This window comes from Panthera leo, chromosome F3, assembly GCF_018350215.1.
Source record: "Panthera leo isolate Ple1 chromosome F3, P.leo_Ple1_pat1.1, whole genome shotgun sequence".
NCBI classification, from domain to species: domain Eukaryota; kingdom Metazoa; phylum Chordata; class Mammalia; order Carnivora; family Felidae; genus Panthera; species Panthera leo.
The window spans coordinates 41,125,351-41,139,739 of NC_056696.1; the positions used below are offsets into that span (position 1 = coordinate 41,125,351).

Consider the following 14,389-nt stretch of genomic DNA (forward strand, 5'->3'; position numbering starts at 1 on the left):
GAGGGCACCAGATTCAGCTCTGATGTACCCAGGGGTAGGGGCGGGGGGATAGGGCGTGGGTGTTACTGAGGGCAAGGGTAAGAAAGAGTCACGAGGAGAATCCCTGTCTCCTTAAATATAAAAGAAGAGTTGCTGGCTGGGAGGGAGGGGAGCAGAGCACCGGAGTGCTGTGTGGCCTTGGGGAAACTGCTCCCCACTCTGAGCCTGCTGAGGGGACTCCATAAACAGTGGGCAGAAAGTAAATCTTCCCATCTCAATTCCCAACATGAGTGAGGAAAAGATTAGACTATGCTCAGAGCCCTTCAGAGGCAGGATCCAGGCTGTAAGACCCTTACAAAGAAAGCCCAGGGGGCTGACTGCACTGTCAGGGCGCTTTGGGGTTGAAAGGCAGGCACCAAGGGCCGGGTCCCTGGGTTGATGGCCGAAATGTTGCTAAGGCAGCCCATTTTACTCCTGTCTCCCCTGAACCCCCAGGATCCTGGAGGTGCCCTATGCCTACCAGTGCTGTGCCTATGGTGTCTGTGCCAGCTTCTTCAAGGCCTCTGGGCAGTGGGAGGCTGAGGACTTTCACCTTGATGAGGAGGAGCCTCCAAAGAGGCCCCTGGGCCTTCTTGCCGGACATGCTGAGAACCAATGTGAGTGATGGAGGCCCTGGGCAGGGCAGGTGGGTGGCTGTGGAGAGGAAGTTAGGGAGGAGGCTTGGGGGACCCTGGGAGGGGTTCTGGCAGGGGCTGCAGAGGGAAACCCCAAGGGTGACCTGGGAGGTGCCTCTGCTTGCACCTTGTCTCTCTAAGGACATAGCCCAGAAGTGGTTGGGGAGAAAATAACGACGGCGACAACGACGGTAGAAATGTTTCTATATTTGTCAAGTCCTTTGCGGATCACAAGATGCTTCCCAAACTGTATCTTATATAACACCCCTGCCCTGGTGGCTCACGTGTTTCTTCTCCAGGGCTGCCTCCTCGCCACCTGGGCCCTTCAACGTCAGGGCATTCTCAGAGAAGACATCCACTTTCTAATCAACCTGAGCCAGGCAGGATTGAATTAAATTAATTAGATGAAATCTGCTTAAAAAAAAAAAAGAAAAGTCCCCTCGCTATATGTGCTAGAGCCAAAAGGAACAGCATGGGGATTATCACTGTTCAAGTTGTCCTGCCCTTTAGAGGCCACTGGTTGCAAGAGGACCTTGCTGAGAAGGGCCATCTTGGGCCACATCGGTCTGTTTCTGGAAGAGTTGGGGTAAAAGGAAAGAAGGGTGGAGGTAGGCAGCGAAGGGGATTCAGGGATGGTCTGCCAGCTGGTGTCTCAGAAAAAGGGCAGAGAGGAAGGCTTCCATTTCCCCCTCACCTTCACCCCATGTGACAGAACACAGGTAGAATTAGGAGGAAGCAAAAAAGGGCCCCTGATATTTAGATTTCTTTCAGTCTCTAGCCCCCTTTGCACAATATACCCATGGAGAATCTAAACAGAAAAACCAGATCTAAACATGTAAGGAAAACATCTTATGGTGGTGTAGACAGACATGGGTTCTAAGCCCGACTACACCATTTACCAGTTGAGTTGCCTTGGACAAGCCATTCACCCTTCCTGAGCCTTGGTTTTTTTTGTTGTTTTTCTTTTATCTGTGCAATGAGAACAATATTACATATCTCATAGGCTATAGAGGGCAGAGTATGTTCACTGCTGCTGTTACCAGTGGAACTGGGTGCCTCCTGGTGTGTGTGTGGAGGGAAGGTGTATTGTGTAGTCCGGGACGCAGCTTATGGAGCCCAGTGTTGGGCAAGCAGCTAGGGGGTCTCTGGGGTCTCCCTCCTGGTGTACAAGCCCGTCCCCGGGGGAGGGTGTGAGGACCCCAGGAGGAGCCCAGCAGCCAGGCTGGCTCTGGGCCTGCAGACAGCTGTCCCCAGGGGACATTCCCGGATGTCTGTCTGCGGTACACTCCCTCAGGGGGCTGGAAGGAGGAATGGAAACTTTCCTTCCTCAAGGTGAAACTTTCCACCAGGCTTAGGTCTTGGAGAGCCACAGGGCGTCAGAATCGTGGGCTGCCTGCCGCCGGTAACGGGAGCTAGGGCAGGGCCCCCCACTTCCTGTGGGAGCTAATAAGCCTTGAGGAGGAAAGCCAGGAGCTGCGCTGCAGCCAGATTTGATTTCCTCCTCGTTTGAAGAGTGGTTACTTAACACCTTGGCTGTGACTTTCCCAGCCTCAGACGGAGGCCACGGGCCTCACCCCTTACATTTCATTCATGCATTCTGATTTCAAAGAATTGCTGAGCTCCATTCTGGAGAGCAGGGGTGGGCAGGGAATGAAAGGTGGAGAGGAGAGGAAATGCCAGGACCCTGTGGGCACACCTCGGCCTCCTGCCCGCCCTGATGTTGTCTGGGCCAAGGGCAGCTCCACAGAACCTTCCTGCCTCCTGGGAAAATGCCCAGCTGAAGGTGTTTACCCTTTAAGTGGGGGAGGAAGGAAACGAACCACACGAGCCAGAGATGCGGACGAGCATGACACAGAGTCACCTCTCCATTACTTGTGCGATGGAGGAAGAGCCCACAGGCCACTGTCTCTGAAACCCAAGTAAATGTGCAGGCATCCCTTGCAAGAGAAGCAGTTCTCTCACACGCCTTAGGGCCTCAGACACTCTTCCCAGTCTCAGCAGAGACACTAAAGGCTTATTCTTTAAAAGGTCTTTCGATGCTGAATTATCACCACAAACAAGAGTTTTGTTTTTGTTAAGTTAGAAGAGGTTTAAGATTATCATTTCAAAATTCTTGAAGAATTTATGGACCCCCAAGGTATCTCTAACACCCCTGCAGTTCACAGCCTCTGGTTTAAGAAACCTTATAATAGTGAATAAGAGGTGGGAAAAAATCCCATTTTGATTCAGACAAGTTACAGAGTTTCTTTAACAATGGATTTATCTTTCTAATCCTATTTTCTCCGGCTAATGGGATTGCAGAGGCTACACTTAGAATCGGAAAGATCGGTAAAGATGATCTAGTCTGGCCTCTAACTCAGCATAGAATTGCCCTTTCTCCCATCAGGGACTTTCTGCTTCCTTCGGTATCTCCAGCGACAAATTATGCCCAGCTCCTGCATCTGTAGAGCTCCCCCGACCATCTCCTCCAGCCCACCCAGATCAGTTCCTCTCCTGGGAAAGCCTAACAGTTAAATATCTGGGCTCCGTAGTCAGACAAACCTGGGTTTGAAATTCGCCCTATCGCTTGCTGGCTGGGAGACCTGGGGCAAGCCACTGACCTTCGATGAGCCTCGGTTTCCTCGTCTATCGAATGGTGTCAAAGGACACCTGCTTTGTGCGGCTGCCACGAAGGTTGATGAGACCACGCAGATGAGGACTCGCTGGGCATAGTCTGGCACAGAGAAAGAGCTCAGGGACTCTTGGCCCTTTGTGTTAAATAAACCTATTAGTTGACACAGTATGCTTTGTCAGGACAGCTTGATTCTCTTCTGTCTCCATAAGCCCCTTGAGGGCAGGACCATGTTTTATTCATCCCTGAGCTCCCCTGCACTTGCCCAATGCCCAGCAGGTGGCAGACATTGCATTCAGCACACGTGGACCTCAGCCCCACCTCTTTGTCGGGTCAACTCTAAGTGTGGGAGCTTATTTGTGTTAGTAAGAACTAAAACTTCTCCATCTGAATTGTTAGTTTGCCTCCTTCTATGACCCATCCTGATTCTGACGTGCTCTGCATGCAGGAGTACAGTGCCTTTATGCCTAACGGGGACTTCAGCTCTTCGAGGACAGCCATTGTATCCGTACCTACTCTTGCCTTTCCTAAGTTAATCCCCCCAGGGCTTTGACTGCTTCTCAAGCAAATAAATAGCTTCCGCTCACTCACTATCCCTGGTTCACCTCCTCTGAACACTGACCAGCTCCCTACTCTAAGCAGCACGTACGGACTAGGCTGCCTGGAGGAGACAAGAGCGTGCTGAGCTATAGGACGAGGTCAGCAATGCCCAGCTGAAACATTAGCTGTAAAGGACCGACCATGCAGATAATCCACGGGTGCATAATAGGGAGCTGACGGAATGTTTATACCTAAGAGTAGAACAGATGTGCAGGGCTGCTGGGGTGAGCCGTGCTGGGCAGAGTGAGTTGGAGATGACAGCTGAAAGGGGTGGGCATTTGGAGAAAGGTGGAGCTTGACTGTCACCAAGACCGGGGCCCCATGCCACTTTCTGGCCTCACCTCTCAGATGATCTGGATCTGGACGAGCTGCAGCTGGAAATGGAGGACACAAAGCCACACCCCAGCGTCCAGTGTAGCCCCGTTCCAGGTGAGATGAGCGCCTCGGTGTGGGGTCGGGGGCAGGGCTGAGGAAGGAGCACCCAACTATTTGATGAGAGAGAGGCCGGTTCAGCCTGGCGTGTTTGTAGCCATGCTTCGGGCAGCTTCTCTGCCTAAGAACCAACATTCTGTGGGGAGGACCGCCACTTCTGGTGACTCCTGGGGAAGGAGCTGGCGTTCTTCCCTTGGGTGTCTGTCTGGAGCAGCACTGGGAGGGGGGGGGCGGGGAGGGAAGGGAGGGGTGGCCGTGGGGAGAGGGGAGTCAAAGAAGCCTTCACAAATCAGCTAATCAGAAGCTAACCAGGAGACCAGAGCACCTGGGTGGCTCAAGTCAGTTAAGTGTCCGACTTCGGCTCAGGTCATGGTCTTGCTGTCTGTGAGTTCGAGCCCCACGTCGGGCTCTTTGCCGACAGCTCAGAGTTCGGAGCCTGCTTCGGATTCTGTGTCTCCCTCTCTCTCTGCCCCTCCCCTGCTCGCACTCTCTCTCTCTCAGAAGTAAATAAACATTTTAAAAAATTAAAAAAAAAAATTAACCAGGAGAAAATTTCTCTCATTGAAGAGAGAAGCAGGAAAGACTGTCTTTTTTACCGCACTGTTCAGGGTAGAGTGTGGCACTGTTTTTGCACACTCCTAGAGCCAGATGGAACTCTGAAAGGTCCCCTTCTCCATCTCTCTCTGCTCATTCCCAGGAAGATTGCAGTCTCTCTTTCATAAAACTCTCCAGGGTGAAAAAACTCCACAGTACCTCTGGATAACTCCTTACAGGATTGTCCAAACCTTACAGCTGAGAAAGCCTCCTAGAGTCTAACCTGAATCCATCTTGCTGTGAAGAAAGAAAGAGAATTCTCTTTCTCTTCGATGCAATGCAACCTAACATGTTTAGAGCAAAGAAGTCCCTTCCCTTGGGTATAAAATGCTAACAGGCTACCCCACCCCTCCCACCGTAGTCCATTGCTTAAGTCAGGGCAGGAGCTGTTGAGAATGAACAGAAAGCAATAAACAATGTGCTTCTCCATTTCGCCTCACCTCCATTTCCCAGTTTTGCATCTCTCTTTGGTTTGCGCCCCTTGGCCTTCTCTCCTTGTTCTAAGCCAAAATAGTGTTTGCTGACTGCCAACACCTGCTTGTAGCACTTAGTGGCTACAGCGCGCCCTCTAGTGCCAGCCCAGAGCAAGACCACTAACAGTCTGGAGGAAACAGGTGGTGTTTTTCTCCTGACTTGGAAACCCACATGCTTCACACTGCCACAGAAATTTCACTTGTGAAAACCAATAATCAGCAGCGATGAAGTAAAAGAGGAAGTTCCAGAAGTCAAAGCCCAACTTGAACTTGCTTTTAGAATAGCTCATATAAATGGTCAAATAAATTATGGTACATCCATATGGAAAAGTATTTATTACGCAGCCACTGAAAACATGTTTTGGAGGAAGATAAAGGTATGGGAAAGTCTGCATAATAAATTGTAACTGAAAAAGAGAATTAAAAACTATGTACAGAAAGTCCCAATTTAGCTTAAAAACTTATCTGTATGTATTTTTTTATAGGAGACCTACCACAATGATGAGTTCTTTCTGAGAGGTGGGATGATAAGCAGTTTTAATTTTTCTGTGTTATAGTTTCCAAATTTTCTACAATCACCATCTATTATATAGTAATCGGGAAAAAAATATGTTTAAAAAATGGTTCCCACAAAAGCCTCTCAAATTCCCAAGCGACTAGAAATACATTGCAGAACAGGAGTCTGAAGTCAAAAGAACGAAGACATAATATGTCCAAAATTACGGGGTGACTTAAGGACAGAACCTGAGGAGAGAGGTGGAAAACACCAGGATCTCACCCATTTGGTGCAAAACCAGGTTGGAAAAACCCAGAGGCATCTGCATTTTAATTTACTTATTATGCTTTTCTTCCCAAATACTGATGGACTCTGTGAGTATTAAATGTGGTCTGTGTCCCCATCACAGAGAGAGGGAGAGCCAGCCCGGTACAATACCTGATCAGGGCTCATCCACGGTGGGGTCCCTAGTGGATCACTGGGCACTGACTGGGAGAAGCAGAGCCTTGGGACACAGACTGGTCACTCTCTGGGCAGCCCCTCCCATCTCTGTGCCTCTACCCCAGCCATATCCCCAGTTCTGATGCCCTCTCCACTCCTTTATCCCACCTCTCCCCCTCCTTTCTTCTAAATGCTGCTGCTTTGGAAAGACTGCTTTGCTGAACATTTCCTCAATGCCTGGGGTTGCACTGTACCCATTTGTACTTTGTGCACAAATCTGTTCATTATGTGTTTCTATTTTGTACGTGTATTGCGTGAGTGTCCACTCCATCGGCAGTTCCTTGGAAGAAGGGCTGTGTACGTCCCCACTGTTCCTCCCCCCAACCCCACCTGAGAGTTCTCAGAGATCCTGTCAGCCTCCGTCAGACCGGGAGTTCTCGGAGGATGGAGGCTGCATCAGCCTCCCTGGCCTCATCCCCAGGACCCTGTGTCAAGCAGCCTCTGACCCAGGGGTAATGTCTGGTCCTCTCTCCCACAGGCCCCTTCAAGCCCTGCGAGCACCTCTTTGAGAGCTGGGGCATCCGCCTGGCTGTGTGGGCCATCGTGCTGCTCTCCGTGCTCTGTAACGGGCTGGTGCTGCTGAGTGTGTTTGCCGGTGGCCCTGGCCCCCTGCCCCCGGTCAAGTTTGTCGTAGGCGCGATTGCAGGTGCCAACGCCTTGACTGGCATTTCCTGTGGCCTCCTAGCCTCAGTCGACGCCCTGACCTTTGGCCAGTTTGCCCAGTACGGAGCCCGCTGGGAGATGGGACTGGGCTGCCAGGCCACAGGCTTCCTGGCAGTACTCGGGTCCGAGGCCTCCGTGCTGCTGCTCACCCTGGCCGCCGTGCAGTGCAGCGTCTCCGTCTCCTGCGTCCGAGCCTACGGGAAGGCGCCCTCCCTGAGCAGTGTTCGAGCAGGGGCCCTGGGCTGCCTGATGCTGGCCGGGCTGGCCGCGGCCCTGCCCCTCGTCTCAGTGGGAGAATACGGGGCCTCCCCGCTTTGCCTGCCCTACGCCCCGCCCGAGGGCCAGCCGGCTGCCCTGGGCTTTGCCGTGGCCTTGGTGATGATGAACTCCTTCTGCTTCCTGGTAGTGGCCGGTGCCTACATCAAACTCTACTGTGACCTGCCGAGGGGCGACTTCGAGGCTGTGTGGGACTGCGCCATGGTGAGACACGTGGCCTGGCTCATCTTCGCAGATGGGCTCCTCTACTGCCCTGTGGCCTTCCTCAGCTTTGCCTCCATGCTGGGCCTCTTCCCCGTCACCCCTGAGGCCGTCAAGTCTGTCCTACTTGTGGTACTACCCCTGCCGGCCTGCCTCAACCCACTGCTCTACCTACTCTTCAACCCCCACTTCCGGGATGACCTGTGGCGGCTCTGGCCCTGCACGGGGACCTCAGGGCCCCTAGCCTACACTGCTGCCAGCGAGCTGGAGAAGAGCTCCTGCGATTCTACCCAGGCCCTGGTGGCCTTCTCTGATGTGGATCTCATTCTGGAAACTTCTGAGGCTGGGCGGCCCCCTGGGCTGGAGACCTATGGCTTCCCCTCGGTAACCCTCATCTCCTGTCAGCAGCCAGGGGACCCTAGGTTGGAGGGCAGCCATTTTGTAGAGCCAGAAGGAACCCACTTGGGGAACCCACAACCCTCCATGGATGGAGAACTGCTGCTAAGGGCAGAGGGAGCCATGTCAGCAGGCGGGGGCTTGTCAGTGGGCAGGGCCTTCCAGCCCTCTGCCTCGGCCTTCGCCTCACACTTATAAATGTCCCTCCTCACCCTTCTCTTCCCATCTGTTCCCTTCCCTCTCGTCCCACTCCATGAATGATGGCTGCTTGTAAAATAAATTCAACCAAAACTCAACAGCGTGATCCACAGCAGGGACTGGGCCATGGCTTCCATTGGTCTCTCTCCCGTGGCCACCACCAGTGTGTGCTTCTTGGCTTGGTTTCCCCTTGGCCTTCCTCTAGGCCTCTTCCCTGTCATGTCTGAAGCTGTGGACCAGAGATCGGGAAATTTCTCTGCCTAAGGAAAATGAGTGACTGGGGTAGAGGGCTGAGCAGGTCAAGGATCAGGGTACAATGGGGCAGGGGGACCTCACAGAGAAAGACCTATTGGGGAACTGCCAAAGGGCACTTGAGCATCTACCCTGTGACTCATGGACTACATACAAAATGTGTTCTGTGTCCTGTTAATCTTGAGCTATGCCATGCAAAAAGACTCTCTGTCAAAAGAAGTTTTAGAAGATACTACACAATTTGTCCTTTCTTGGAGAGTCACAGTACATATTAGTATAGTAAAGGCTATGAGAATTCCTGCAGCAGTAAAATCCGTTGAACTTTGTTTAACCCAGTTCCCCCAGATTATTTGACAACAGGTGTTTGTTTGGTTGTTGGTTTTGTGGGATATCTATTAACATCTCACAGAATTTAACACTGCTGTCCCCCAGGGCCCTCATCTCTATACCACCTAGTGCTACTCAGTGACATCACAAGATGCCACAAGTCCTAGAAAACCCCGATCCTGGGAGTTTCATCTGGGGTAAAGTTGGTGATTCCATCAACCAGAGAAGATTCTCCACACTCTCTACCTTGCCATCCCTCTTGCCTTTGGAAAGATGGTGAAGAGGCTGCCTTTGTGGTTCTAACCTCTATCCCCCGGAAATGGGGCAGGGATAAAGGGATCCCACATTGGCTCCCACCTCCTTCCTAAGCCCAACCACCAATGAAACTTCTGCCCTCAGTAAAAGAGAGGGTTCCTGGATCCTGGCAGGGTATACACAGGGAAGTCCATGGCTGTCTGGCTTCCTCCTGGCTCTAAGTTGCCTTCCTGTGGTTCTCCACCATATGACCCTTGCCAACTCCTGCCACAAGCCTAGTTTTTTCTTTGCATCCTAGGTCCTGCCTTCTCTGTGGGACGGGGGGGTGGGGTGGGGGGGTGGGTCCCTGGCCAGCAAACTGGAGGGATATTTGCATTGTATGTATTGTTCAGTAGGAAGCATTATAGGAATCTGGGATTCCCGGGTGCCCCGAATAGGCCTGACCCTTCCATCTCCAGTCATAACCTTCCTGCCTTATGGTTCACCAAGTGCCTCTGAGCATTCCAGAGTGCTCTCCACCCCAAACATATACACATTCAATCTCAGGAGGAGGAGGTGAGAGCTAGGACATTCTCAAAGACATAAAAAGGGAATCCAAGACTCAGAAAAGGGGCTCTACTATTAAGACAACTCTGAGAAGGTCCTTGACAGCCTGAAGTTTAGCTTCTGTTTTCTCTCTCTGCTGCCCTCAGGGCCCAGGGGAAATTCTGACATGAGTCAGCAAGGCTGACCAGGCTGGGGTAGAGGGATGAGGCAGAGACGACGAGTGGAACTTGGCATATTTCTAAATCTCATTTGACCCACTAAGTTGCCTGGACTCTGACAGGCTCTGAAGCTAAATGTGCCGAATTTGTAATCATAGAAGGACCTTAGGGTCCTAGCACAAGGTTGACCTCAGAGTGGGCACTCACTAGATGAGGTGAATTCATTTATCAATTGGTTGAGAACCCCTGGTCTCCCTTTCTCAGGGCTAATCAAGACCCTCTCATGGAAGGAGTTTGCCCTGCTTTGGGTACTGGGAGTTGGTGACTATTATGGGGAAAGGAGTTCTCTGAGATGCCCCAGGGATGACAGAGTTGGTATGATTTCGGGGAGCTTTGACTTCTAGGAAGTCACCCAGTCCCTTCCTCACAGCTACCCCCAACTCCACGTGACCATTGTCCACCTTGGAGTCAGGGAGCCAGTGTTGAGCGGAGCGTGGAATGAAGTGGCCATGTGTTAGAGGTTTAGGGGTGATGGAACAGTTCCCTACAGGTGGCCTCTTCTGTGAAAAGGGTGCCAGTGTGTTTTGGCTGCAAGCTCTAGGTGGTACCGCTGTCATCTTATCATTTACCCCTAAAGATCTGGGCATTTGCCAAGTCTGGCCCTTCTGGACAGAGGAGAGGTATAGGGGAAGGGAGTGGAGGTGTTTGCCATGAACGATTTCCATTAATCAAAAAGCCTAGTAGATGTTGTACATTTACCCAAAATAAGGTGGTAGTTTCTTTGTTTCTGACTGGCTTTCTAGCAAGTCAGTATATTACTCTTTTGGTTATCCCCATTATAATCAGTAGATTATCCATGTCTTTGATGAAACACAAAATCAAAAACCAAATAATTCGCGGCATGTGAAATCTTCCAAAATGGTGTCCACGGGGACGAATCCATCCAAAGGGCTGTGATGGCAGAAATGTTGGGAACTGCTGACCTGGTACGTGCTGCCCAGGCCTCTGTGCGTTGTGCCCTGGCAAACAGTGCCAACCACAATCTCCCCTCAGACCAACTTGTGGAAGAGAAAGTTCTATAGTGGACCATTGGTTTGTCAAGCACCTCAGTACCCACCAAGAGGAAAACTCTTTAACTCAGTGCTGAGACTTGAAGACTATGGATGAACAGAGCCTCTAGCTGGGCCTTTTCTTTTCCTCCCTCTCCCCACTTCTTACTCCCCAAACTCCTTCCCAACTTTCCTTTTCCAGAAAGAATAAAAGGCTTAAGGATTAGGGAGGAGGAGGAGGAGCTGCCAAGAATGAGTAGGCTGGGATAAGTGAGGATGATGGAAAGTAGCTAGAATCCTTGATCCTTTCTGGCACCATCTCCTCTAACTACCTCTGCTCTGGTGTAGCAAGTTCTCATACCCACCTTATCCCTTATATCACTTCTGGGTTCCAGGCCCGTGCCCTCTCCAGCTGTGGGAAGTGTAAGAATTGTCAAGATGTAAATATTTGGATTCTTCTGTATAATAAAGCACCAGTGAAGTATCATGTGTGTCCCTCAACTCTTTTCTGCTGCTGCTGCTGCTGGTGGCTCTGCGGGGTGCAGCCAGAGGTGGGGCTGCATTCCTCGAGAGAGGAATGATCAGAGTGGCAAGGCTCTTCCTCAATCCGTCCCGAGTTCTGGGGCATCTGGAGCACAGCCAAGGAGGCTCAGGTTTGAAGTTTAGAGGGCTCACGATCAGTTTGGCTCCCCATGTTGAAGCGCCCTTTGTGTGCTGGGCACTGGGTTAAGTAGAGAATAATCTAACGAAAGGAGGCAACGAGCTGGACTTCCTGTTACCCAGCCCCTGAGCCTCTTCTCAGACCCAAAGCCTGTTCCTGCAGTTTCCGGATTCTGCGAATCCCAAAGAACTAGCATCCTTTCCTCTCCTTGGGCGGCCTTCCTCGCCCAGTCCCTGCCCAGAAAACCTCCTTCAAGCCTTGCTTCAGAGCGTGATGATGTCTCCAAGAAAAGCAGGTGGGCTCCCTCTCGAGGTAAGGGAAAGAGATTGGGTTCAGTAAAAACCTGCAATCCTGGGAATGAGACGCCAGTCGCTGTCAGGGCCTTCTGAGAGGCCAGACGATGCCTCCAGGAGCACCTTTCTTCCACTCCTGCCGAAGACAGAATTCCAAACCCATCCATTCTGGTGGCCCGACTGCCAGAAAGACCATTCGGCTGTTCCTTTGGGACCAGGTGGAGAACAAGGAGACACAGGGGCTAACTCAAGTGGAGGTTCCTTAAGAGGATACGTGTGGAATAACAAGGGAGGCAGACTCTCAGTAAATCTAAGACCAGAAAACGCAGTCGGGCTGGGTTCGGCATGTCTAAACCTGGAAGGCTGTTCTGGTTGTGAGGGTGCTCTGAGATCCAGCCAGCGGGAGTTTGTGGTCAGCCTGGAGCCCGCCCGTAGCAAGCAAACTGCCCTCTGTAGGTCTGTTCTGAGATCTGTCGGTTTCTCAACCACAGTCAACTGCTCCTCCTCACCTCCTTTTACATAAAAGCCTCTTTATAAATTTAATTTTTAAATAAGAATACATTCACATGGTTTGAATAAAATATACCTGTTTAGGGGCACCTGGGTGGCTCAGTCCATTAAGCGTCTGACTTCGGCTCAGGTCATGATCTCGTGGTACGTGATTCTAGCCCGACATCGGGCTCTCTGCTGACAGCTCAGAGCCTGGAGCCTGCTTCACATTCTGGGTCTCCCCCTCTCTGCCCCTCCCCCACTCATGCTCTGTCTCTCTTTGTCTCTCAAAAATAACATTTAAGAAAAATAAATAAAATACACCTGTTTAACAGTCTCTATTTGCCCACTTCTCAAACTCACTGGTTACCACTGTTGTAAGTTTCTTATATATCCTTCCAGAGTTTCTCCATGCATATATAAACAAAATGCCTATATTTTCTTCTCCTTTCTGCCCAAGGTAGGTACCACAATTCTGCTTCTGCTTGTTTCATCTATGTTATCTACTAACATAGCTTAAAGATCTTTATCAGTATAGAATGCTTTCCCCCCCCCCCCTTTTTTTTTTGCAGTAGTTTAAATCCGCAATTGTATTTACCAACACTCCCTCATTCTCATGGACATTTGAGTTGCTTAATCTTTTGCTTCCACAAACACCGCAACACGTTAGGTTGGATGTATGTCACTTAGCACGCGTGTAAGTGTATCTGTAAGATACGTTCCCAGACGTGGAATTGCTGGACCAAAGGAGAGTTCTAGATCTTGTTCCCGAAGCCGTGGAGTCAGGTGCGTGGGCACTGCTGCGCGCTGGGGGGGGGGCACGTGGCGACTCCGGGGGGCGCCACCACTTGAGCTGCAGGCCCTGGGGTGCCCCTTGAACCCGGCCTCTTCTGGCTCTCCTGCGAGGCGCCTCTATCGACCCGCCGCGCTCCTTGCAGCCCCGCCGGGCGGCCTCCCGGATCAAATGCTGCATGTGGGCTTCGTGGGCCGCGTGGTGGGTGCCGTGGCATCCACCAAGAGTTCCTCCGCGGTCTGGCACGTTTGCGTACCGTGGGGCCCCAGCAGCCCCCAAAGCACCAGCCTGGGTGCCCACCGATGATCAGGTGGGCCCGGCGCCGTAGGGGGAGCTGGTCTGGCAGGAAAAGGGCAGGCTCAGTCAGGCCAGACCTACCCGCTGGTGCAGTCCGAGATCCTGAGATGAAACCCACTAAGGCCCGGATCTGGCCCAGGTTCTGACACGGCATCCGACTGTTTGCCAGCGATCATGTAATTGGTGTGAGTGAGTGAATTAAAAATTCCTTTTAATTTTTAAAAAGTTTATTTTGAGAGAGACAAAGCGCAGGCTGGGGAGGGGTAGAGAGAGGGGGAGAATCTGAAGCGGACACTGGGCTGTTAGTGCAGAGTCCAACGCTGGGCTCGAATTCACGAAACTGAGATCATGATCTGAGCTGAAATCAAGAGTCAGATTCTCAACCTACTGAGCTACCCAGGCTCATTGCTTCTTTTGACTCATAGTCTGTGTTCATTCATAACTTCCGCTTACATGTGCCTCACTATGACCCCTGTTCTTCCTTAAGCCCTCTGTGTGCTTCCTTTTCAGCCTCCATTTCTGGCTAATTACCTTGTTTTCTTTTGGTATTTTCCAGGGTAATGTCCTGAGAGATTGAGTGAGAACCTGACTAGCCAAGTTTCTTTTTCTACACTAGGTCAAATCATAGGTCAATGGTCAACTGATAGACTGACCACTCAGGCCAGGTACCTGTCCTGGTCCACTAAACTGTGGCATGTGAATGTATATGGTTATGTGGGATGATACTGAACAAAATACGGCTGCTCAGAGCTGTCCCTTGAGCAAGACTAGGGGCTCCTTCTCTCAGAACAGAGGGTGGGCTTGGTAGAAAGTTTCCACGAGAACGGGGACCATATTGGACTTATCCACTGTGGTGTCCTCAGTCCTTTCCATAGGGCCTTGTGCAAAAAGGTGCTCAATTAATTACTGTTGGGGGAAAAAAAATTAAGAAATTAACATATTTCAGGAATCCATAGAAATTCTATTTCCCAGCCTAAGAGGGGCATGTGGCCAGGAGATGCAAATAACACAGAACAACAGATAGCTTCTTGTCTGAGCTACATTTATATTCCTGAGAACTGACACTCAATTCAGCAGATCTGTCATGCCCTTTGGGCATGTCCTTTCCCTTTATAAGAAAGCAGAGTGGGCAGATATTTCTGTGGTGAGATTTGAAGGGCCATCAAGTTCCCTGA

The 14,389-nt window shown here is 51.2% G+C and overlaps 1 protein-coding gene across 1 annotated transcript in view; it reads left to right on the forward strand.

Moving 5' to 3' along the window:
• Positions 1–8,193, forward strand: part of LGR6 (leucine rich repeat containing G protein-coupled receptor 6) — a 90,749-nt gene extending 82,556 nt beyond the window's left edge. Inside the window, exons 15-17 of the mRNA XM_042924780.1 lie at positions 475–635; positions 4,213–4,293; positions 6,839–8,193. Coding sequence (XP_042780714.1) covers positions 475–635; positions 4,213–4,293; positions 6,839–8,094 — 1,498 coding nt within the window. The 3' untranslated portion in view covers positions 8,095–8,193. The remainder of the gene's footprint in view (positions 1–474; positions 636–4,212; positions 4,294–6,838) is intronic.
• Positions 8,194–14,389: the final 6,196 nt, after the last annotated feature.